Source organism: Tyto alba, unplaced genomic scaffold (assembly GCF_018691265.1).
Source record: "Tyto alba isolate M040663 unplaced genomic scaffold, T.alba_DEE_v4.0 Super-Scaffold_40, whole genome shotgun sequence".
Lineage (NCBI taxonomy): Eukaryota > Metazoa > Chordata > Aves > Strigiformes > Tytonidae > Tyto > Tyto alba.
This window is the reverse complement of record NW_024881316.1, coordinates 45,501,279-45,527,549: the sequence shown is the minus strand read 5'-3', so window position 1 is coordinate 45,527,549 and position 26,271 is coordinate 45,501,279. Positions and strand designations below refer to the sequence as shown.

The 26,271-nt window shown below is 37.7% G+C and overlaps 1 protein-coding gene across 1 annotated transcript in view; it reads left to right on the top strand.

The window, feature by feature from the left end:
* LOC104360466 (ancylostoma secreted protein) overlaps positions 1-23,183 on the top strand; it is a 57,844-nt gene extending 34,661 nt beyond the window's left edge. Inside the window, exons 8-14 of the mRNA XM_042803456.1 lie at positions 17,007-17,068; positions 18,791-18,919; positions 20,166-20,256; positions 20,793-20,938; positions 21,514-21,608; positions 22,309-22,397; positions 23,056-23,183. Coding sequence (XP_042659390.1) covers positions 17,007-17,068; positions 18,791-18,919; positions 20,166-20,256; positions 20,793-20,938; positions 21,514-21,608; positions 22,309-22,397; positions 23,056-23,183 — 740 coding nt within the window. The remainder of the gene's footprint in view (positions 1-17,006; positions 17,069-18,790; positions 18,920-20,165; positions 20,257-20,792; positions 20,939-21,513; positions 21,609-22,308; positions 22,398-23,055) is intronic.
* The last annotated feature ends 3,088 nt before the right edge of the window (positions 23,184-26,271 follow it).

Below are 26,271 nucleotides of genomic sequence, written 5' to 3'. Positions count from 1 at the left end.
AAATTAAAGAGCTATAACCAAAAGTTTCATAGTTGCATACAAATGCCTGCATAGCTATATAACAGTCAGTTAATATTAGTAGCTTGTTATTTTGTTAATTGGATTCTGGATTATTTTGGTTCCTTAGTTTACTGATTGAGATGACTGGCTGTTTTGCTTATTACCTCAAAGTGTGTTCACTAATCAATAAACACCTTGATCAGTTTGTATGTTACATCTCAATTGTCCGATTCAAAGGGGGAGTATTTACCCTCAGCTGTAACAGATGGATAACTGGCAAAATGAGTAAACTGAAAGCAGTGGAGAAGGTATACTTTGACTTTAATAAGACTTTTGATATTGATTAATATGCTGTTATATATAAAGAAAGAAAATGTCATCTAGATTACATCTCCATGAAGGAAATACACATAGTTGAAACTCGGAAAAGTTTCAATTCACATCTCACTTTGATATGAAGAATTGATATCAGCTAAGCGCACAGAGAGCTCCCATGATGTGTGAACCAATCACTGTTTTAATTGTTTACTTGTGCAGCTGAACAGGGAGTTCAGTTCTAAAAACTTTTTAACTAAACATGGTTGAAGTTCCACACTGTGTAGGAGATGGGCTTGGAATTCAAAAAAGAGCCTAATAAACTGGAAATGTTATCTGGGCTCTTAAAAGATGAGACAACAAAATAACAAAGTATGTGATATTGGAGGATAGCAAGCCTTAAAATGGATGAGGCATCAAAAACGGTATGTTTTGTTCTGGGATGTGTTAAATACCTTCCTGTTAGTAAGACCTACAAGTTAATTATTTCACTTTCTTCACCATCAGTAAATACTAAATTAATATACTAATATTCCAAAGAAATTTAAAATATATTGTTGTGTAAATATTGGTACAGAGATGACTCAGTACATAACAACTATAGTGCACTTTCTGGAAAGTCCTAGCACAGTTTTTTAGAACAGGTATGTGTGAGTTCAACTTCATGCCAGGCTAAGTAATTTGCATGGTAACTGAAAATATTATATGGCTGCAATAAGCAAGACAGCAGCTTCTTTCTTGCAGATATTTGAATTTTTCAGGGTTTTTTTCCTACAAGAAATTTACAGCTGTAATATTTCCATTAGCATGATTCCTCCGTTTAAAGCAACAGTTAACCTCATGCAATGTGAATTTTAGTGAGGATACATTTGGCCCACACAATATATCAAGACCTTCCTCAGTTTCTCAAGGTGATTGTGAGACATATAATGTTCAGGAAAAAAGATATCAGAAAGAAGTCTGAGTAACTAGAACTAAGGTTTTTAATTATTTTTCCTTTCTGAGGAGGAAGGAGTAACCAGACCAAGATGAATAGATGGTCAGAATAAATTACAACATGCAACATATTAACAGAGACAGAGTTCTGGTTAGCCCCTACACTGTAGTGCATATTTCTAAAAAGAGTTGATCCATAAATCAATATTTTTCCTTCATAAAGTAACAATCCTTAAAAAATGACGGGACAAATAACAAAAAGGGAAAAAATCAACAAGCATCTGTAGTAGAAAGCTACAGCCGAAGCTTTAAGATTTCACCAAAATGCTTTGAATGACAGTGTTAAGATTTTAATTGCACTTGAAGCAAGAAGCCTGGAAAAGTTACCATGCTGGAGCTCCCATAGGTGCTTTTCAGTGCTCCCCAAAACAGTCACATAAATTCTCTATATTTTGCATCCAGTGCGTTGTTTCCCCAAGTTTATGAAATGGTTCTTTGACAAAGTGCTTAAAATAATTCACTGGAAGATATTTTTCGGATCTGGATAGAGACTGTTCCTTTCTCCTACCAGACCTTTACAAATGCTTACGTAAATTCTATTCCCAAACGTCTCTCACCACAGATGAACTGAAAGCTGTCCAGGTTTGTACTATAATAAAGTATTCTTAAAGAGAAACATGAATGTAAAGCATATTGAAAAAGAGCACAAAGATCTATAGTCAGGTAATACCCTAAACTGTTAATTGCAGTGTCAAACTGTGACTGTAAAAACTAAATAAAACAGAAATGTCTATTGAAGATTCAGAAATTAAACATTTGATCCTGTAAAGATGATTACAATAATTGTTACTCTTCTGGTGCTCTTGTCCTGAAGCTCAGCTAAGGACCTAGAGGTGGAACTTGACTTGAAATAAATAAACATAACCTTTTCTTTCCCATTTTCTCCGACACATTAAGAAAAAAAATAAATCAGACTGGATTGCTCTGCTCAGTTGGGAACAAGATTCAGGGCATTTATGGGAAAATCAGAGACAGAGATGTACAAGTAGTGATTAGATCTCCATCTCCTTCACAGTTAGTACCTACATGAATAAAATACTTCACTCACTGTGTAGGAAACTTGGATGTACCCCTCTCCTCTCTGTGCTGATGCACAGACCCCTCCTGGAAGACTGCCCTAATCCTCATGTCACTAGGGATTTTGAGTGACTTGCACTCATGAATATGCCCTCTTTATCCCCTCTTCTGCCTCTTCCCAATGACTTCTGGATTGGGTTAAGATGCCCAAACATAAGTGCCTAATGCCTATTAGATGACCCAGTGCCTATAGTACCTCTGAGTGGGGCTGGCAGATGGTTTGTGAGAGTCCCATATCCTTCTGGAATAGAAGGAAGAGGCCAGGAAAGACCTACATGGCACCCACAGACACTCTGGGCACCTATATCTGTGCAGGGTTTGCAATTTCTAAAGCAACGCTAGAATGCATGTGTGCTGCTTCCTAGGGCAGTGTCTTAAACATGAGGCTGCAGAGTCGATATCAAGGGAGAATAACCTCAAAATAATGTATAAACACATTTTGGGGAGCTCTGTAAAGAGCTGATATGTCTTCTCTATTAAAACAGAGGGAATTAAACTGGATTTCATGTAGCCTGGTTGGGTGCTTTAATCCCATGCCAATAGGAGAAAGGAACAGTGTTTATCCAACTCTGAAAAATTAATTCCAGACAAAACTTATTGATTGATGTGACCCAAATCCCCGATAGTTTCAGGACAACTAAAATGGTGCTCTTCAGCTAGCTCACAATTTTCCAAATGAGAATGCAACAGAAACCCTCTCTTACTTCTACAGCTGAACATTCTGAGCCAGAACCAGTAAAATGGTTGTGGACCCACTGGGGCCTTCCCACTCCAACCAAACTACAGTTCTGCTCTCTCTGAGTACAAAGTCATCTTGCCCATTTTCAGAAATTGTTTTCTTGCAATTTTTCACAGGACTGAAAACTCAGAGGTTCAAAGCAATCCAGTCACATACCAGAGCAGTAATTTCTTTAGGTTAGACCATCCAGATAAAGTATTCTTTTTCCTCAGAAGAGGTTAATATATAGTTAATGAGTCATATAGGTTGAGGGACAGCTTGTTATGGCTTGTAAAGGGGACAGATTAAAACATACATCATGTAAACACCACTATCTACCCTTTCTCTGTAGGCTATATTCTCCTAAGGATCAGTGAATGTCAGCCTAGCTGACTTCACAGCCTAAGCTGACATTAAAAACTGGCATACTCTTGATATCTCTTCTCATCTTCAGTGTCAGAGGTAGGACGTGAAAGATCTGCTGCTTACAACATCAGAGATGTTTCTCAGCTCTAGGTTGACTCCCAGCTGGTGTTCTTCCGCTCTAGGCTACAGTTTTGCTATTTGCCTGGCAAGCACGGTTGATTGCTTAATTTGAGCTGAATGGATAAGAAACCAAACCTGGAAGAGCTTCAACCTGCAACGAACAGCCCTGGGCTATTGCTGGACTGTTCTCATAGAGCTGATCATAGACTTCTGCCCTCATGCTTTGGGGTTTATGAGCTGCTAGCCCTATGTTTCTCACCCTACCCATTTCCTCTCTGCACACAGCTGCAGCCTCTGCAAATCCACATGCACAGCTGTTACCACAAAACTGCCCTCCCCTGGTGCTCTGCAACTGTATTGATGCAGTGAGGGACAAGATTCCCATCTCCAAAATCCTAAATGCAAGCAAGACTCTAGCCAAAGGCATTAAACTGTTAAGAGCTAAGGACATGAAAGGAGAGCTAGTACCTATTTCTTTTTGCACCTGCAGTTTTTATATCCAGGAACTTTTTGTGGTGGGTTCTCATTGACAGCAGTGGACATGAGAAGAAAAGCGTATGTGTTTTAGCTGATTGCTAAATTTCTTGTTCAGCTGCTGATTTTGTGGTCAATGGATACAATAGAGCAGAACTTATCTCTAACCGCCTGAACATCTCACTGTCAGGTTTTCTCCACAAACCATAACTGCATGTGTGTATGAATTCAACAGTTGTGGTGTCCTTCAATGGCCCCGTTTTGCAGCTGACCTTGCTTTGAGTACAACTGTATCATACTTCTGTATGGTTCTCTTTTTTTCTTTCCCTGCTTCCTCACTACTTCCTGCTTATTATATTTTGTATGAAGTTTCTACCATGTCCCAACATGTACAAGGAAAATTGAATAGAAATGTAGTCTTTGTTCTAGTTTTGATACTAATAAGGTACAGCAGAATGTCAGAACAAGGGACAAAAATTGAAATTTAAACCAGACATGGTTAGTAAATGCACTTGACTGTGGAACAGTAGGTGAAGCAGAGACATCAGACCCACATCCTCGAGCACAATTGTTCTGAGCAGGATTAATTTATTGGGATAAACATAATTTATGAAACGTCAGTCACATAAGGAAAAGAGAAGATTGGGTGTACTTATTTACTATGTTTTTAAAACAGTTCCTGGCTGCTGCTAAATCAGTTTTGCATTTATTTTTCTCTCCATAGCTTCATTTTGGTATACCTTGTCCAAACTACACATCCTCACAGATAACATACTTCCAGTTTGTTATACCCCATTGCTGAAGAGTAGAAGGTGAATAGTCAGTTCTCCTGGACTGAAATATCTATAATGCAGACTAATTTCTCTAAATTACTTTTCTGGTTAGTTGAGAAAAATACATGTTTTTAATCCCATATCTTTGTGGTCTGGTTTAGGGTGAGACATTCAGAGCAATGCATATCACATCTCAGATGTGACTGGTTTTCTTCAGTGACTAAAGGGAACTAAATTTAGATGAAGGCAGCTATACTGTAGTTATATACAGTTCAAATATAAATTGAATTCTACTCTAGTCATTAAAAGACTGTGATGGGTATGTGGAATCTTAATAGCAGTATTACAAGCTATTAAATAAAAGGTACGAGAGTGCACAATTAGAAAACAGGGATATCTTGAGTGCTCCTGAGCTCAACTGTATTTCACCTGGAGATTCGCCTGTTAGATTTTAGCTGTTTGCTCAAAGTTAGATTTTCCAGAAAACTACTGTGGGTTCCTCTCCTTGGTGGAGCTAGATCAGTCAACACAATAGAGCTTGATACGCAATAAGCCTGCTGAAATGTAGACATCGTAATATGAGAGAAGTGTCTCCCAAGACATCCCTCATTTTCTCATTTAAGCATTTAATTCAGTTGGGAGTCCACAGCCTCCGGAGATGCCCCAGAGTATCCTGCCAGGGGTCCGGCTACAATTTGGAAGGGTGCAAGTCTCCCATATGTCCTTTGTAACATCTTTCACACTGAAAGGGTGTCTTGGACATCCTGTTTCATATGAAAAGGTGTCTAGTACCTGTATACAGGCTGTTGCATTTAGAGTTAGGTGTCCACTAACCTAGAAGATCTCCTTCACACTTTTGGGATAACTAGCTCAGGTGTAGAAACCTACATTTTAGATACCCTCTTCAGTTAGACACAACTGTATTTTATGACTTCTTTCAAAAGAGTTTATTCACTGATCTATGAAGAAAAGTATGTATTTGCTTTTCGCCACCTTGATCACAGAAAAGCACTAATTTGCTTAGATATTACTGATACTAGTGTGAATAACTGGATACTTTCCAATAGTAGGAACTTTTAAAAGACATGTATCAGTTTCAACCAGGAAATATTTTTTTTCTTACCAATTATTTTTTTGCTGCTCATTACAGAACAGAGTGTCCCAGGTTCTGCTTCCTGGACTGTGTGCACATTTTCTGTCAGATCAAGTCTCTCTAAAAGGAAAAAACATTACAGGATGCAAACCCCATAAATCTATGCCTCCATTTACAATGTTTTTTCTCAGGAATTTTTTCGTGCAATTAAACTCTCCCTCTTGCTTTTTTGTCCATCTAGTCCTATGGCTCCTGCACGCCAGACTGTGGAATGGCTGAGCTTCAGTGAGGTGTGTAGAAAGTCTTCTTGGTCAAGATATGCTGTGAATGGATATGTAATATGTCCACTGTCTATGTAGTTTGCATTCATCTTTTAACAAGTAGTTTCCCATTTCAGAGTGTTATAACCACTATGCTATTATGAAAAAGGTGAGAAGCCGCCCCACAAACAAGCTTGGCTGTGGTCAAATGAAGTTAGTTCAGTAATTATTATGAGTCAAACTGAAATTAACCAGCAATATAATTTCCAAATGGTTCTTCATGCTGGGATACTGTGATTTTAAATGAAAATTATCTTAATATTTCTTTTCCATGCTCTAAATATTTCTCATTTGCTTACTGCAACCAGTTCAATAGAATGATCCATGTAGGACTTGAAAATCTGATTTTCCTGTTTTCTTCTACATTTTAATATGCTTTTCAGTCTCAGCAAGTTCAAAATATTTTTTACCAACTGGAAACTGTTACAAGAAGACCAACCTTCTTGCTGTGCCATCTATAATATTCTAGTATACTCCTATGTCAAGTGTATGAGAAGGTTAAAATGTTTATATATGGAATGAATGTAGGGCTGACACTTTTTTTAGAGAATACATTGTAAAATCCCCAACATTGTCATCACTATTGTTAGATTAGAGAAACACCTTTTCCCAGCAAATACATGTAGCAAACAAAAAAGAATTAATAAAAAACTTGTTAGCCTGTTTTACACAGAAACAGTTATAGCTTAAGTAATTAACCATGTAAACTGAAGCTAAACCCTTAAAACCATTTTTATTCATGAGTAAGAAACAAATATCTCCAGATAATCCAGATAATATACATTTGAGATATCTGTGAAAGTTTAGAGTTTGTATTGCTTTGTATATTTCACTATTAGTTATAAAGGGATGTGTTTTCCATTACCTCTTTTTTTTTTTTTTTTTTTTTTTTAAATCACTCAGTAAATCATCTATATCAAAAGACAATTTGGACTCTGAGAAGTACTGCTGTTATTTGCTTGCTTTGTTTCCTGTTGGCCAGATTTATTTCAAATAACAGATTTATTCTAAAACATCAGCTGAGCATAACTATGGGGGTTTTGGTTACATAAGACTCCCAGAAAGGAAGACAAATCTGAAAAAAAAGTGTTGTTCCACATGAGGATTCCTTATAGAAGCCTTCTGTGTTCACTTTCTTTGTATCCTTCCATGTTGTTGTTAACATTCACTTACAATAGGCGTTGTTTTATTTGTTTTATGGGAGAAACGCAATTCAAGGGATATAGCTTATCTTTCTCATTGGCCTATATATGAGAGTTTCTTTTATTCTAATCTAACATTTTAAATGCATTAGATATGTTGCTTCCTGGAACTTCATTGTCTGCATGGTCACACTCAAAAAGTTTCTGTCAATGGCTCAATGTCCATGTGCAGAGCAGTGACGAGTGGTGTTCCTCAGGGGTTGGTGTGGGGACCAGCGTTGTTTAATATCTTTGTTGGTGCCATGGACAGTGAGATTGATGCACCCTCAGCAAGTTCACTGATGACACCGAGCTGTGTGGTGTGGTGACAAGCTGGAGGGCAGGGATGCCATCCAGGAGGACCTGGACAGGCTGGAGAGGTGGGCCCGTGCAAACCTCATGGAGTTCAACAAGGGAAAGGGCAAGGTCCTGCACATGGGTGGGGCAATCCTAAGAACAAATAGAGGCCAGGTGAGAAGTGGATTCAGAGCAGCCCTGTGGAGAAAGGCTTGGGGGTGTTGGTGGGTGAAAAACTGCCTGTGAGCCAGAAAAGTGCGCTTACAGCCCAGAAAACCAACAGTGCCCTGGGCTGCATCCAGAGCAGGGGGGGCAGCAGGGCCAGGGAGGGGATTCTCCCCCTCTGTTCCACTATCGTGAGACCCCCCTGCAGTGCTGGGGCCAGCTCGGGGGCCCCCAACAGCAGAAGGACACGGAGCTGCTCGAGCGGGGCCAGAGGAGGCCACGGAGATGCTGGGGGGGCTGGAGCAGCTCCCCTGGGGGGCCGGGCTGAGAGAGTTGGGGGGGTTCAGCCTGGAGAAGAGAAGGCTCCGGGGAGCCCTTCGAGCGGCCTCCCAGGGCTTAAAGGGGGGACAGGAAAGGTGGGGAGGGACTCTGGATCGGGGGGTGGGGGTATAGAAGGAGGGGTGATGGTTTTAAACTTACAGAAGGGAGATTTAGATTAGCTATAAGGAAGAAATCCTCTGCTGTGAGTGTGGTGAGACACTGGCCCAGGATGCCCAGAGCAGCTGTGGGTGCCCCCTCCCTGGAAGTGTTCAAGGCCAGGTTGGACGGGGCTTTGAGCAACCTGGTCTAATAGAAGGTGTCTCTGCCCATGGCAGGGGGCTTGGAATTATATGATCCTTAAAGTGCCTTCCAACACAAACCATGCTATAATTCCATGATTCCTAAAGGTGATGTTAAAACCGGTTTTTAGCTATTTACGAGAAAGGGAGATGAAAAAGACTAGCTCAAATGCAAGTATTTTCATCATTGAGTTGTTCCAGGAGCTGGAATGAATTTTACCCCAGATTTTCTTTCTGAAGCCAAATCCTTGATGTCATAGGTTTAGAAAATCTTTCTAATGAATTATTAGATCTAAACTGTAGCTGAAGTGCCAATATGTTTACAGTTAAAAAAGAACAATCCCACATTTTCATATTGCTCAGCTTTGCCACATTTAAACAGAGAAGATTGAAAAGAGCATACACACATGCACATATTGAGTTTTGATATGAAAAGTGTATGATTTTAGTAATTGAATCATATGCTAATCCATTTTGGACTTCATGCAAATGACTTCCACCCCCCCAAAAAAATTTCCTTCTGCAGTTTCATACGTTACACTTTAAGAGCAGCTTTTGAATAGTAAGACTAGAAAGGAATGAAGTTTATTACCCAGGGAAACCATTAATTCTCCTCTCTGCAAACTTTTAGGAACCATGTAAAAAAAACATCTGTCAGGTATAGCCTATTTATAACAGGTCTTGTTCTGGGGGCAGAAAGGAGGATATAGGACTCTCAAAGTTTCTGGTTGACAATTTTTTTAATTATTCCATTATACTGTGCTTATGCTTATGTTTGTTCATTTAGATTTTGGGGGTTTTATCCTTGGTTGTGAATCGTTACCATAGGCAGTGGTTTCAAGTTTCACAGTGTCATGAAAGCACACTTACTACAATCACTGGCAGAATCACCATTTCATCTGGGCACTGGAAGAAGTTAAATCCCTTTAATGGGAGAAATCCCTTGTGGGGGACTCACACACATATTTTTCACTTCAGCGTGAATACTTTCATAACTTAGCTGTGATGCCAAGGATGGGTACTAGCAGTAGGTTAGCAACAATGACTACAATTTGTACATTACAGTCAGTGCTGCTTCCATTTGTTTCAGAGATCTGGGCCTTTGCAGAAGCAGGTGAGTTTAGAAAAGATAATGTCCCTGTGCTCAAAACATCTAGAAGTATCTCATCCCCTTCCACAAAGGGGAAGCATGTAGAAGGTACATGGTGGGACTGCTTGTTAGCATGCTTAACTTCTATTTCATATGCTCTTTATATTTTTCTCTCTTGTGTTCTGTTTCTAGGGTGCTGATTTCTCTAAGGAAGAATATAACTGTAATGAACTCCTGTTTACAAGTTTACAAGTTAAAAATCTCCCTCTTCATTTCAAAAGAAGAGATCAGGAATTTCAGAAACCCTTCCTATTTTGTAGGCTGTGTGCAAATATATTTAGCTATTAAAACTATCTATGAGATGTTTTGTCTATGGCAGAAGTGAGTACTTATTGAAGTAACACTGCCTCAGGTAACCACAGTCAGAGTTATGTGTGTGCTTAGTCTACAGCTTCATTTGTTGAGAATTTCCTTGCTACTGGCCAGAGAACAAATAACCTGAACAATATGTATTCACAGTATTTTTAAATTTAGAAGTCAGTCACATTATATTATGTATGTAAGTATACAAAGCTCAGTAGTTCCTGCTAGAAAGACAAGATCAAAACAATCTCAGGATTGCGTAGAAGTCTCCTTCCAAATCTACCTAGTTGGTGATGGTTTGGATTTTTCTCAGCTGTTCCTCATCCCTCACCACTGCAGATCTGATTAAACTGTATTCAGCAAAGGCTTAAACTCATCAGTTGAGTCAATGCAGCCCAATAAATGAGGATCAGATGCGCTGCCAGTCTGCAGGTCTGCCTCTGAGACAGTGGATCAGAAAAATCACCTGCAGCAATGGTGCCTGCAATGTCTGCTTTGTAAAGTGAGTGAAGACTGCAGCTGTGCCATGGGGGGCAGAGATCTAGACAGTGCATCTGCTTGGACTGAAAGATGTCAGAGAAAAATGGCAAGTAGCTTTTCTCTCCAAAGATCGAGGGCAGAGACTGAATGGTGTGTTTCTCCGAGGAGGGTGGATTTGCTCTACCTGGTCTCCATGCTGGCTGAATGTGCGCCTCCTCCAGCTCAAAAAAATGGTGAGGTATTATAATGGTGATGTAGTCAAAATTTTGAATTTGACAAGTTGTCTACACCCAGCATCTTACCCCTGGTAATCCAACAGCCTTCAACAATACCTGTAGCTTCTGTGTTTACGTGCCTTGTCTTTGACTGGGCTAGCTTTTTTTTGTGAGACAAGTACTCCCATATGACAGTTGCTGTTTGAATTATTACCCTGTGGGTTACGTCCCTAATAATAAACTGGAGTGGAAAGTGAGTTGGGTTGTGTGGAAGAAATTAATATTCTTTTTTGCAAAACAAAGTTATCTAAAAGGACCTGGTTGCAAGGTGTTTTGTATAGCTAAGAAAAAGATCTATGCAAAGCCTGAACCACACAGAACAGCATGAATTTTAATCAAATGCACCAGTTAAATTGTCATTAACTTCAGTGGAACTGAAGAATTGAAGAAAATGGAATTTTTCCTTCATTGCTTGAGCTCAAATCAGATTCCTGTAGTTCAGGTTTATGTAAGGGGTGGAAGAACTTCCACAGTCAAATCTCCCAAGCTGATTTTAATTTTTAAAGAACTTTCCACATATTTATCTTTAAAAAAATACATTTGCAGAAACCTGTGGAATTAATTTTTTTTTTTTTTAATTCAATTACTCCACCACCTCTGGTAATCCACATGAGGAAGTGGGAATTGATATGTTAAATTGCTCTTTGTACTATGGTCCCGGATGTCAGTTTTATTAATCTTTGTTTTCTTCTCATTTATTTTACCCATAGACCATGAATTACAGCATATCTGACAGACATTCTTTATAAAACAAAAGAATTTCACTATTCAAACAGGTGTGGCATGTTTTAAAGAAATACTTGCAGTAGTATTATTTCATTTTAACAATACAAATAAAGATCAGTTGACTCTAGAAAATTAATGAAAATTACTGAGCACAGTGGATGGGATAAAATAATGGAACTATCTTCCAGGACATTGAGTATCTGGAGGTGCTAGACTTCCTCCCTTCACAGTCAATAGAGATGCAGTCTGAATAATTATTGTAGGCAGCTCATTAGGGTTTCTGATGGTGACAACCCTGGCCTCATCAAAGTTGTCACAAACACTTCAGATAAAGAAATACCCTTGTCCTTGTCTCAAAACATGGGAGAATATGAGAGACCTTACCACAAGCAATTCCTGTAGTGTTGCCCGCTACGCAAATAAAGAACGAAAGCAGCTGTGTTAGAAGTGAATTATAACCTGATATTAAAATTCTGGCAGCAGCATATAGCTGCAGAAATACTGCAGAAAACAAGAAAAAGTGAAACATTATTGAGTTGTACTGTGGACAGCAACCTCGACCCTGCATGATGAAAATGTTGCTCAGTGTGAAAAGCATCACAGCAAAGGCAAGGATGAGGAAGGGAACTGCAGGAACAGAATAAAGAGGGGGTTGGACCTAGATGATCTTTAAGGTCTTTTCTAAACCAATCCATTCTATGATTCTACAAGATGTGCAGATTCTTTATGCCTACTGAAAGACAAGAGGCAGCACGGAAGGAAGCCAGTCAGGTTGTGTTTAAACAGAGCAGAGTTGAGCATTGAGGACCTGTCAAAGCTGACTTTGTGATATTACCTTATAAATAAGTGGAAGCAAAGATTCTGCAAAAGGGAAAGGTGAGCTGAGTGATGCTGCACTGGAGCAAAAAAGCAAACACATGCCACAGATCTCTTCAGACTAAAGGGGGAAGACGTACATGTCTGTAGCCATTCTGCAAGTAGGTTACTCTTGAGCAACACATGGGGTGAATTGTATGTACAATAATGCCTAGTGCCACAGCCTTTTGGCCTCAGTGAGCTAATGCAATATAAATTGTATTTAGCAAGTGGAAGTTCAGGAGCCACTTGGAAGAAAATATCACTGTGTTGCCCAGTGTGCAGGTCATTCTGTGCATGGCTGTGAAGTGAGTTACTGACTTATATCTCTGCCTCAAAATATTTACTCCACTTTTGCCAGAGCCAGAATACATAATTACAAAGCAACTACCTCTTAACTTGAGCTTTCATTTTGTGAACACAATATTAGCACTGCAGCTTGCTGACCAGACTACAAGTATTTTGGCAAAGTGCAGCAAAAGGACAGGCCTCTTATCTTACCTTATCTTATCTTACCTCTTTCCTTGCCCTGAAGACAAGCAAAAAAATCCAGAACAAGGCAGTTTGATTGGTTCATTTTCAGTCACCTATTCATTAAGAAAAGTTCTTTCTTCTAAAATGTGCAGCCCTAAAGCTGATGTCATTTATAGGCAATAAATATTGACAAAGAGAGAGAAGGGAACGTACATATATATACAACCCTATAATGAGAAGAACCTCTCACTCCTGCCACTCTTCCTAAGAAACGGAAGGATTCTGGCTGGACGAAGGTAATGTATGCAGAATTTAATTTTATCCATACAGTAACTTGGTCAGTATTGATTGGGTACTGTGCTACAAAGGTTAATGTATTTCATATCTAAGTCATACCAAATGTGATAATTAAAGGAAAATGCCTGTTTATAATAATCCCAAAGGAAAAAATTAAAAATAAATTATATTCTCTGCTTAGAAAGCATACCTTCCACCTGTGTGGGTAAGAAATGGCTTCAGTGAAGTCTAATTCCCATATTTCTTTAGATCAAAAGGTAACACTGACTCACTTGCTTCATTCTTCAAATGTGAACATAAATTAATCAATTTTGCAGAGGGTGGTCAATCATGGAAAATGCTTGTCTAATGTAATTTTAATTATTTTTATGTTGAATTTAATTCACTTGAGTATTGGGATATACCAGTTCTAAGCTGAACTCAGAATTTTGCCATCTATAAATATTATCTGTCCAAGCTTTCAGGTAGATAAGCTATTAAAATATCTCTAACATGCAGTAAGATAATTGCATTTTATTAATGCAGAGTGATTTTTTTTTTTTACTAACTGGAAGTTAAAGATATAGAGGTAGAAAAATCTTATATCAAAGTAACTGAAAAGGCAAATATTCCCACTCTTACAAACTTTCAAACCTGATATGCCCTGAAAGATTTATCAGCTGGCAGGAAAAAGGCTTGCTGAGGAATAAAACACCAGGACTAAACATGAAAACCTGTACTGTATTATTCAAATAGAACTTTGTTTCTAGCTTTTTAGCTATAGATTTTTTTTTTTTTTTTTTACATTTGATCAAATTTGTATGAAATGTCCTGTTTTCAAGCAGAGCTACCTAAAAATGCATTGCTAGTATTTGTCTTTCCAGAAGCACAGAAGTGATTTAGTGGACTGAATACTATTGACATGGAAGGATAATTGTATCTGGGAACTGTTGTCTTCTGACTTTGAAAGTAATGTCAAATACATTTACTCTAAGGGACAGATTTCATTGTGCAGTCTCACAATCAAAGATGTGCAATAGTATTTTAATCAAGTTTAATTCTGGAGCTAGAAACATTTTATGTTTCTAGTTGCAGCGCTTATCTGGGGAGTCCCAGAAACATCTTTTTTCTGCATGTAAAGAGGACAACTCCTCAGTGGCCAAAAATATCCCTTCAGTTTAAGAATTTATTCTTCATTAATATGAGTGAGGTCCCTGCCTCTACCTCATACAAGTGATTTCCTTATGCAATCATGGGAAAACAAGCTAAAGACTGAATATCTGAATGACATGAAGATTTTGCTGTGATAAGATATGTCTTGTTAACTTATATCATGCAACAAAATACAGTACAAAAATAAATGATCAAACTAGTTGCAACTTATCTAGTACCAGGAACATTACAGTCACCAGATCACATTTTCTTGGTGTTTTCATAGGTTGAATAGACCTCCTAAGAGTTAAGATTTGTTAGCCCAGTCACAATACCATCATAATGTAACTATGAATCCCACTGGATTCAAACTCACATCTCTGCATGGCAGTGCTGTGTTACCATTTTTGTCAGTATTGGTTTAGGAATTGATAGTCCAAGATCATTACTTTCCGAGTTCCTGAAAGAACACAGCACATTTCATAGAATAACTCAACAGTACGTGGAGCTTTTGGTCTGAACTCAGACAATTTAGTCTTGCATTGCTACCATGCAAGTGAGAAGAGAACAGTGGTTTTACTTTTTTTCTTTGGTTTCATTTCCTTAGAGGTAGGTTGAAACTCTGCATAGCTGGACATCTAAAAAAATAAAGAACTTCTCTTGATTCAACAGTGGCTTGATGGCCAGCTTCTGATGCATGGATTCATGCCTTATATTTGTTCATGAATATTTTGCTGCGAATATTAGGCCTAAGATCTTTTTGCTGACTGTAAAAGTCACATGGTATACATTTATATTCTCTGGTTGATTGACCTCCAATCTTAGTGGAAAGTCTTTTCTGTGTAAAAATGATGAATGTTTCTATCTATGCCTATAGTTAGCAGCATCTAAATTCAGAGGAAGTCACTGTCAACCACAAAGCTAAATGCTGGCGAGAGCATCGCTACATCAAACCCTTCACCATGACACTATACACTGTGACATGTATATTGGAATACTCCTACTGCAAACTAGTGTGAAATACTCATAAAAAGTGAACATAAAAGGGGTCTCACACACAGAGAGATGTTTGAAAAACTGCATATTTTCCAGTGTTCTTGTAGGCTTTTCCCAAACCCTCTGCCCAGGGTTGATTTTTAGTTGGAAATTTAGCCCAAACTGAGGGTTCTAAGTGGACCTGCTTATGCCCAGTTAGAGACCACAACGTATAGAATTTTCTCATAGTATTGGAGCTACTTCCTAATTTATAAATGAAAGAGTGACATCAAAGCATGTAAGAAAACTAACACACTTTCTGGAGCCTCATCATTATTATTATTATTATTATTATTATTATTATTATTATTATTATTATTATTATTATTATTATTATTATTATTATTATTATTATTATTATTATTATCCATATAATAAGCAGAAATGGCTGACACCACAGCTCTAGGCTGACTCACTCACACAGGACTAAATAACAAGTAAATCCACTGACATCGATAACACAAACACAACATAAATGAAATCAGATCAAAAATCTAGAGGCAATTTCAGGTGTTAAATAATGAACATAATATTAATAATGTTATAAATGACATTTCTTCCAAGTCATAATTCTAGAAAAAATAAATGTTCATTTTACTTAGTGAAAGAAGAATGAAATATTAAGTTGCATTTCCAACTCCCTGATAACTCGCTGTTAATTCTCTGAGATGTGAATCTGTGCTTCCATTTCTACCTGAAGTAAAAGCTCTTAACTCATTCTTCTCACCTAATATAAACATATTCATTTAATCACTTAGCAGAGATGGATTGGCAGATTGTTTATATTTTCATTGTATATTTACGGTTTTAACAGGTGCTATCCCAATAGTTTCCCTGTCAAGCAGGATTTCCTATATCTCTACCACTGACGTGTACTGGTCACGCTGTGGATTTTTTCTGAGGCCAGCTCTAAGGTTTATTATGTTTTATGGGTTTTATTATGTCTCTTTTCCTTGCTTGCTTCAGCCTGTTTTAAGAAAATTCCTTGAGCTCAGTTACTTTTCCTTGAGATTTTCATCTTTACCAACTAAAAATACATGATTTCCCATATATCCTCAATCATACGAAGGTACGTAATCTTTGCTTGTGACAAATAGAAAAAATATCCCACGAATATGAGTGGGTTTCAGACTGCCTGTGTACATACTGTGGTATTTGCTTCTATAATGTATCTCAGCAGCCAGAGGGCAATAGCCAATATAATTTCCTGAAGGCTTTGTTTATGTCTAAGTGTCAGACATAACTTGAAGGTGATCACCATGATTTGCTTGAGTCTTTATGATGCTGATTTAATGAGGAAACAGCGAGCAGAAAAGGAATGGAGACAACTGTTGTGTTCAGTGCTCTGCTTCAAAATGACAGTTGCCAAGTGGGTGATGACTGCTTGAGCAGGACACTGATGTGACTGTACTGAACAAATTAATGTGGGGTTTTTTTTTGTACAAGGAGGGAAAGATGAAGGAAATGTTGTAAATTCAAGAAACATGCAACTTTATGCTACTTACAGTCCCTGATTCAATGCAAGGTGGAGTCATCTCTCTGTCCAAGGCAGTGGTGCCCATGTACCATCATGCACTCATTCACACAGTTTCAGCACATTCAGCTGTATTAGGTACCAACTAAAATAATCTTCTGTGTGGCAGGCTTGACTTTGCAACAGTTTTGTATCTTGCTCCCATAACATATTACACCACAAACTTTATGCAACAGCGATTCATGGATTTGGTTTTTTTTTTTTTTGTTTGTTTGTTTTTTTTCTCTGTAGAAATGCATCTACTAACTGCAATCATTTTCCTGGCTGCTTTGCTACACCAATCTGATGGACAGGTAAGAGCAGTCATCCATGCAAAAGAGTCATATCTGAGCACATTGCATAGATACCTGACACAGCATAGTCTGATGCAGAGCTTTACAATTCAGAGTTTAAATTATTGTTAACATGTTAACACAGTAAAGATGGACTCTTGGTTTCCTCAGACCTTTACATTAAAGTATTTCTTCTGCTTAACAAAATAGTCTTCTCTTCACAAAAAATAATTTTTAAAATATATTTCCCCAAAAACATTCTAACTAAGGCTATTATAAACTAGTTTAGCTAAGTATCAGAAATCTACTCTTCACCTCTCATTAGAGAGAATTAATCTTGTAGGATATAGGTATCTACTATATAGACATTTGATTGTGAACTATTTATCAAAATCTATTTAATAATGAATGAAAATAAATAAGTATTTTAACGATGCCAAACATCCCTTTTCTCAATAAATCTTGAGTGAACCATGTCCTAAATTGCTTGTTTCCTTTACCTGAGTAGAACAGCAGCCTAAAATAACTGGCTGAGATGTTATTTCTACCACTGTAAATGTCTTTAAGTTAAACAAGATGTACGACACCTCTTGGGGTAGGTTCAGTTGCCCAGACAGCTGTGTCCTAGTGTACCTTGAGACTCTCCAGAGTATCTGAGCCATTCACAGATGGCTGTACAGACAGCTATATTTTTCTGGAGCAACAGTCTGGGGCTAGGCAGAGCGCTCTGGGCATTTCAAATGGCATTAGGTCACATTTTAAGCCACTGCCTATAGCCTTTAAAACCTAGAATTGAGCTCTGAAAGCAAAGCAGTGGGGATTCATTCATATTACTTGGACATTCCAGAATTTAGTCTCTCTCATTTTCTGTTTTTCTCAGTGACAATAAAGGCAAATTGAGATGACTTTTAGATATTTACACCTATGGTATAGATATCTAAAATTAAATAAGATTAACCAGTGCCTAGAAAAGAGACCACCACACCAATGGCAGAACTCATCTCACTGACTTAAGCATCAAAGTATTAGTTGCCCAGATCTCTGTCATGCTCCCTCTACAAACAAAAAGAGAAAGAGGTACTTGTAGAGAGTGGTTCTTACAGTCCCAAAAATGAGTTCACATTTTTTGAGATGAGCTACCTCTGCCTTCTGCCACAAAGAGAGTGAAGGTATCTAGCTTAGACTGAGATGTCTAATTTGTAGGCCTTAAGAGGGAATAATCTTTTCCTGAGGAATGTTTTAGACTGAAAACTCCAATGTAAACATTGCAGCTTTTTTTCTCTGCAAGGATTCATGACCTGGCATCACTATGTAAGAGGCAGTCTAAATCATTTATTGCTATCTTGATTTAGGTATTACAGAAAGTCGTCTGGAAACAGCCAGGTCTGATCCAGCTTCACATTCTTCCAAAGCTTACAACTGACAAGAGCTGGGAACATTTTGAGTGTACACAAGAGGTCAAAACCAGTTTTGAGATTTGGTTCCAGAGCTAAGCTTTCTCCATGTTTGATGTGGAGACATCTGAAGGTAGAATTCCTATCTAAAAATTTCATTTAGGGTCACATCTCCTAATGAAAACTACAGTTCAGATGCCAGAAGAAAGAAAAATAAAATTGGCAATTATAAGAATAGAAGAACCAATAAGGGAAAATTGGGAATTTCCAAGAAGGTTTGCTTTGATATAAGCTCATAATTTATCTTGCTTATTCTGATATCTGAAACCTTACCATTATTTTTTTCCAGGGTTTTCAGTATAAACAAATGGACATTTCCTCTCCTCATGTTCAGTTTCAAAACCAAAAACAGATCCTTGAGAAACACAATGAGGTACGAAGATCTGTAGTTCCCACGGCCAGGAACATGCTGAAGATGGTAAGTTATGCACTGCAATTAGTCTGATTTCCACATTATTAGTAGAAGATTTTAGTCTTCTAAACAATCTAAACTCAGTGAACAAAGATGCCAGGAAAGGTTCTCTAGGACTGAGATGTAAAAATCAGAATTTTATCCCTTTGTTTCTCCAGGCTTTATGTTTAATTTTGCAAACCTTGATGATGCAAGCATTTGTAAAATCATTGCAAAGTCTCAGGACAGCCACAAGTACTATTCAAAACCTTTCTCCTAACCAACATGTCTTAGTTTCCTCACTCAGAAAAACTCAATTAATTAACATAGGAACTGTTCCATGCCTGAAGTTATTTGTCTACAGGAACCATGAATGCAGGTTTGCCCCAGCCACATCTATTTATTGCTGTCAAGCCTACATTAACATAGCCCGCACAGTGAATCATAAGTTTGTGCCTCACATTTGTTCATTGCAATAGACAGTAACTACAAGTCTTTTCAGGGAAAGCATTTAAACTGGGTAGAGGGCACAAAATGCAGTGATGGCTCTCAGGTTATAGATAACATTCTTTAGCCTGTGGGCTAAGCAGCTCCCTTAGAAGAAGAGAAACATTTACTCTGGATGAAGGAAGGCGTATGTAAAGCAAAGGTGGAGCAGGAACACAAGCAGCAGCATACTTCTGAATCACACACTGTCAGGGGGGAGAAAAAAGATTTAGTTCTGCATAGCCAGTTGTCCTCAGCTGATCTTGCTTTGCCCATCACTGCTCTCATCCCTGTCACCCCTGACATTCTTTGTTACCCCTGTCCCATGAGCAGATGAGCTCGTCAGTGCTTTATGGTTAAGTCTCCGCAGTGAGACTTGTAAACATTCCCCAGGTTCAAATTCCAGCTGGTGTCTATCACTACATCTTGGCTGCACCTGGACTGAAAATGAGTTTTGTGCCATTTAGTGCACTCCACCCTGCAATGTTAACTCCGAGACAAAGCCAAAAGAAAGCAACAGTATGTTGTAAAATTCCTATTAATCAGGACCATCTGGAGATCAGGACTGTGTGATACTGTGGAGGATAATCTTCTCTGCAACTTTTAAGAGCCAAAGAAATGTGGTGCCCATGCCCCAATAGTGTAACTGACACAACTTCTCTACTTTCTGTTGAGGACCATAGGAGCATTCAGTGCACAATGCTCAAGTTACTCCCCATTTTTTTTCTTCTCATGGACCGCACTAATTTATCTGTGACCTGGATAATTCTTTCTTTGTGTTTTTCAGGTGTGGAATGAGAAAGCTGCCAAAAATGCTCAGAAATGGGCAAATATGTGTGGGATGAAAATCAGTCCAAGAGATCAGAGAATCATTAATGGTACATGACAAATATGTAGCCTACGCTGATGAGTTAATGACAACTTGCAAATGACCCCTGCATGTGAACTAGAAATAAAGAAAACTTTTAATCTGTTGTAGAATATCTTTTTAGGATTACTAAAAACAAAACCATCATCTTTGTCTGATAAATACCCTGAAAGACAAATTGTTGGAACTTGAGAGAGGGATGTTGTGTACTTGTCTATTATTGTACCTTTCTTGAAGTGTTCACTTCTGGCTCCTGCTGGAGACAAGGCAGCACAATAGATGACTGTTGGTATGACTAAGTACAGACACTTCTGTGTATCATTTTGTTGTCAGATAATTATCTGTGACTGAAAGATCACCAAAATCAGCATAACATTTCCTGAAACTTTCATAGTATCGGGTGTGCTGTCCTCCTCTTAAAATCACAGAACAAATAGGTTGACATCGTAGAGTCTTTTAGGACATAGCTACAATCACTCTGTGCTACCTCCCACCCTACAGTTTGCTTCTCTCCTAATTAATAAAATAGATTTATTTGTGTTTCAGGTGTCACCTGTGGTGAGAATGTATTACTATCATCTAACCCAAAAACATGGGCTGAAGTAATTCAAGTCTGGCAGAGTCAGTCCTCCAATTTCAAGTATGGATTTGGAGCAACTGCGAAAAATGTCAATATTGAGAACTATACTCAGGTATGAGGAATTGAAACAAACTACAATGATACGCTAGATTTACTGTATTACACTTAAGGGATCTGGGAGATATTTATCGTCAGAAAAAAAATTATCACTGTCATCAAAACATTATCTATCATTCACACTCTGATCCAAAGATGAATGATAAATTAAAACTCTCTTTCATCTAAATTATGATGCAATGGAACCAGTGCTTTAGAACATATGTCCAGAGAGAAATATTCTGTAGGAAAAAAAAATCAATACCTTTAATTTAGAAGTAAATATTTTCTGTATAGGGAATGAAATACCTGATTAAGAAATATAAAAGCAAACTATCTATGATGAAAATACTTGAATTTAAACTTTAGTGTCCTGCCAGAAACTGTGTTCATAAACATTTGGAAACTGGAGGACATGGTTAACTCATTTTTCTATTTATTATTTCTGACAGTTCTGACAACTGTCAAACTTAAAAGCTAAATAGACACTGTGAAATAAGAAATTATCTTCTGGTTCTGATATTTTGTGAGTTGTTTGATAAGAATTCAATAAAATATGACTGAAGTATTGTATTTATTTTTATTCTACAGTTAATCTGGTACAACAGTTACCAGATCGGATGTGCAGTTGCCTACTGTCCTATGAAACAATTCAACTACTTTTATGTTTGCCAATACTGCCCTGCGTATGTACTGCCTTTTTACTCATTTAAGATGCAATAATTAGGGATACATTTTCAAAAACTCCTGTGATCACGTGCAGGATAAATTGATTACAGTCTAGTTTAACCATTTATAATTTTTAAAACACAAATGTGAACTGTGGGTTTAACATCAGGTTAAATATTTATTTTATTTCACTTTGAAACAGATATTAGGGAAATTGTAGCATATGAACAAAGAAAGGTCTATCTCTGTCAGAATCAGGCATTACGCACAAATCATCCTATAACTTTGTCCACAAGCAAGAAAGTCAGATGCAAAGTGAAAGCCAACAGCAAATGAATATTCACAGAGGTAAACAACATATCTGGAACAGCTGCATGTTAGAAGGCATCTGCTGAGGTTATTTCCTTATGAGCCACCATCACTTGAAAGCTATTAGGAAAGCAGAACTGGGAAGCACATAAGATTATTTTTTTAACAGATAATGCTATACAAATGCAAATAATTGATTAATTTTCTTTAAACCGTATTGTCCTTCTGATTTAAATCAAAGTTATTGTATTGTGTGAATATCCAAAAGTAAAATACGACTGTCTATGAAAATAAATTTATCCAAAAACTTCCAGATGCCTTTCATTGTGATAAATAATGTAAACTCCTGTTAATGGCTCAGAGCTTCACTTTGATCAAGTTTTGTGTTGTATTTCTTTCAAATTTCAGAGGAAATAGGGCAACGGAAATAGCTACACCTTACAAAAGCGGACCAAAATGTGCTGACTGTCCTGGCCACTGTGACAAAGGGCTTTGCAGTAAGTGAATGTATTCTCCACCTTACAAAAAACATTGCATTACCTCAGATAATAATTTTGTTGTTTTGTAGCATTTTATGTTTGTATAGTTACTTCTTGATAATCTGGATGAAAGATTCTAGAACTGCCCCTTTCATGTCCCCCAGAAATAACAGTGGTTAAATATTTCACCTGCGCGGGCACAATCTTGAGCACGGGGGTTGGACCAGATGACCTCCAGAGATCCCATCCAAACTCAACCACCCTGTGAGAACGGGTACATTGTGTTGCTGTTGAGCAATAGGGGCATTATCACAACGTCAATCTTCTTCTGTCCTCTTCTGAAAAGATCAAGACAAAATGTCTTGATGTACATCTATATCTAAGGTCACAAACAGATAGTCAGCCCTCACACATCTGCATGCACTTGAAGATCTGCACAGGCCTCTGGGTTCTGCAGACTTCTGTGTGGAGCAAGTTAAAGCATAAAAATAAATGAGAACTGTAAGATACCACCTTTCCGACTGCATTCCCTTTTCAATAATATTTAAGCAATTTTAACAGCAAAGTACTATATAGACATGAAAATTTAGAATTTTTGGAAAATGTAGAAGTATCAGACCAGGACTTGGCTTACAATTAATATTGCATGTTTTTGTTTTTATCTTTTGTATTTTAGCCAATCCTTGCAACTATCGAGACTTATTTGAAAACTGCAGAAATCTGAAAACCTTGTTTGGCTGTGGCCATTCACTGGTGATGAAGAAGTGTCCTGCTACCTGTACATGCACCACTCAAATCATATAATGTCCTGGTGGATGTCATTATAGCTGTTGTGAGACTTATTAGGAAAGACTAGAACTCACTGTGAAGTGTATTCACTGTCAGTGCATCAGCTCAGATTCACCCATAGGTAACATTTTTTTTTCTGAAATCTCACCATTACTTCAGTCTTTGTAGAAATCATGCTTAACCTACTAATATGTTACTTTGTGGTTTTCCTTTCAGTGGATCTTCCACTGATTCATTTTTTTTTAATGGGAAATACACTTTTAACACACTTTAGGTTTTTTACAAAATATGTTAAATGCCACATAAAGTTCTTCTGTTACATCTTTTTTGATTATCAATGGAATGTATCCTGCTAAATAAATACATGATTTACTACTGGTTCACAAACAGAGCTTTTCATTGAAGTTATTTATAATTAAATTTTTTCATTTGAAAAATTCCTTATGGATATTTCAAGAATCTTTGGTACTTCATGTAAGTGGGGATGAAATAGGAAAAGAAAGACAAAGAAAAAAAAATGATACATTTTTTTTGCACAGCCAAAATAAGAGGCGCTTTGCTCTGTGGCCTAAACACAAAGCTTCTGATACATCTGTGTATGCAGGTGATAAATTATAATTTTTTTCATACAGCACTAACAGTTGAGAAATATGAAGCTTTTTAAAACCATTCATACAAAGAAAGAGATATAAATCCCTTCCCATCATCGCTATGAGTAAGTCCCACACTCACTTGGAATTCCTATTGCAGCACATAGAAAAAAATGGTGCTACCAAAAAACCCCCCCATAAAGCAGTAGACCCAAATTCTCTAAAATCCCCGTCAAAATACCTGATTTTCTTCAGAACTTCCCAGGAATCATCTCAGTGTCAATTCCTAGCAGTGCACACCTTTAAGATGTCTCCAAGAGGATTAAGTTCAGCTGAAGGCCTTAGATGTGCCCTCTCCCACCTCTATTTCCAAGCACGCCACCAGGTCCTGCCTATGGGGAAAGTTTAGCTGGATCTGCTGAACATGCTCACAGTGCCATGTTGGTTTGTGTATTCCTTCCAATGATGCGTTTCCTTGAGTAATGCTTTTAATTTCATATCTTTCCAGGCTCTTTATAATGCAGGGTATGACTTCAAATGACTGCGTATCTATATTGATCAAGAACTGATGACTTAGATTTGTTATCTCTCAGTGGCATTGGTTACTTGGAGAAACTTTCTGACCCATTTATTGAGGTGCATTATCACAGTCATGCCTCTTTAGATACTAACAATATTATTACATTGATAAAACAGTATTTCAGAATCATCTTCATCTTTTATTTTTCACTTGTCATAACTTTTATCTAATCTTTGTATTTCTAGCTAATAAAAAGATAGGTAAAGAGGGAATAGAAACTCTTTGCTTACAGTTTATAAACTCTGAGAGACATTAAAAAATGAGCAGATACCTGGGATGTCATCTTCTCACTGCATAGAGAAACTCCTTCCCACTAACCTTCTTCCTGATGCTTCTCCCAAGTGATACATCCTGGTTCCATGCAGGATGCACTGCTGTGTCCCACTGGACGTCCAGCTGCTCCTCAAGATGGGTGCTGATCTCCCATAGGTCTTGAGACACATATACCAGCCCTGAGCAGGACTGTCCCCACTTACCACCTTCCCTTCCTATTTTAGACGAGTAAAAATAATTTTCTCAATAAGACTGCAATTCTGGTTAAAAACACAAGAGGGTGAACCATACCCAAACATTCAGCTGCGCTGGTTTTTCATTTTGCTACCTGTATAAAGGGCTCCTCCTTCTACTAGAAATTAAAGTTATGGGCCTACCCTGCCCTCCTTTTAACACTTGTTTGCACAGAATTTATTAGCCAATACTGGATTAATAAATAATCACTACATATAGAAACGGTCTGGTAGCGGTTTCTTCCCCTTCATTATTCTATCTTATCTCTGTTGGCCAAATTGCTATCCTATTAAAGCAATTTATTCCATCAAATAAAGGAAATTTATGGTTTCCAGGATATCAACAACTAATTCTGGTAGCCTTGATTTTCTACCTTCCTGAAGCTCAATTTCAACATCATGACTGTGTGCCACTATTCAAGTTCCTACAAGCACAGTGATATTTGTAGAAAGTGTGATTCAAACCAAAGCTGGGTAAAAATTTCCTGAGAAACCTAAGTTTTCATCAGAAAATACTATTCTGTAAAGTCCCAGTTCTCTTACAGGAAGATATATAATTTTGGTAGAATTCTCAACTGTTTTCTGTTGTATTTTCCAAGATTTAATTTCTGTTTATAACCAAGGACATGAGTGTTAAAACTCCTTCTACACACACACGCTTTATCCTTTCTCTCTCTCTCTCTCACTCTCTGGGCCAATGAATATTTAAAGAGGAATTATTTTATTATCAGAGATTTCTGAGAGAGCTGCCTCCCCAAAGAGACAGCTGTTGTGCTCTGGATATCTACATATGGTATTTGAGGATGGCAGCAAAAGGAGCAGGAAGAGATCATCCACATCATGAAGTGCCACTTTGGAGCATCCTGCATCCTGCTGGGCTACTGCAGGGTATCCAGGCATTAACCCTCTTACTTTCATAGGAGATTCCAAAAGATTCTGCTTCCTTATTGATGTGAAATAGAAGAAATAGCTGATGAGATGAAATGCTACCTGGATGATCCTATTTCTTAGTAACAGACTTAAAGGAGAGCTTGAGTAATTCTAATTAGTTGTTCATGTCCCTAGAAAGGCTGAGATGTTTCTGAATACATTTCCCTTATACAGGCAAGGTAAAAGCAATATGACATTCACTGAGATCCAGCATGTCAAATAACATTTTTCTCCATTCTCTGATTGTATTTTTTTTTTAATTATTTTTCATACTGATGCCCTGAGAATCGTTTTCTTACTAGTACTAGCATATGCTTTTTGGAAAGTGCTGAAGTTACATCTACAGAATTGTGCTACTTTTTAGGTGTAATTCAGGAAAGAAGCTAGTAACACTGAGAATGTCTTACAATTTCTGTTCGGGTTCCAGATATACTCACAAGAAGCACATATGCTGAAAGATGATAAGAGCAACTACTGTGTTACAAGTCTAAGTCTTA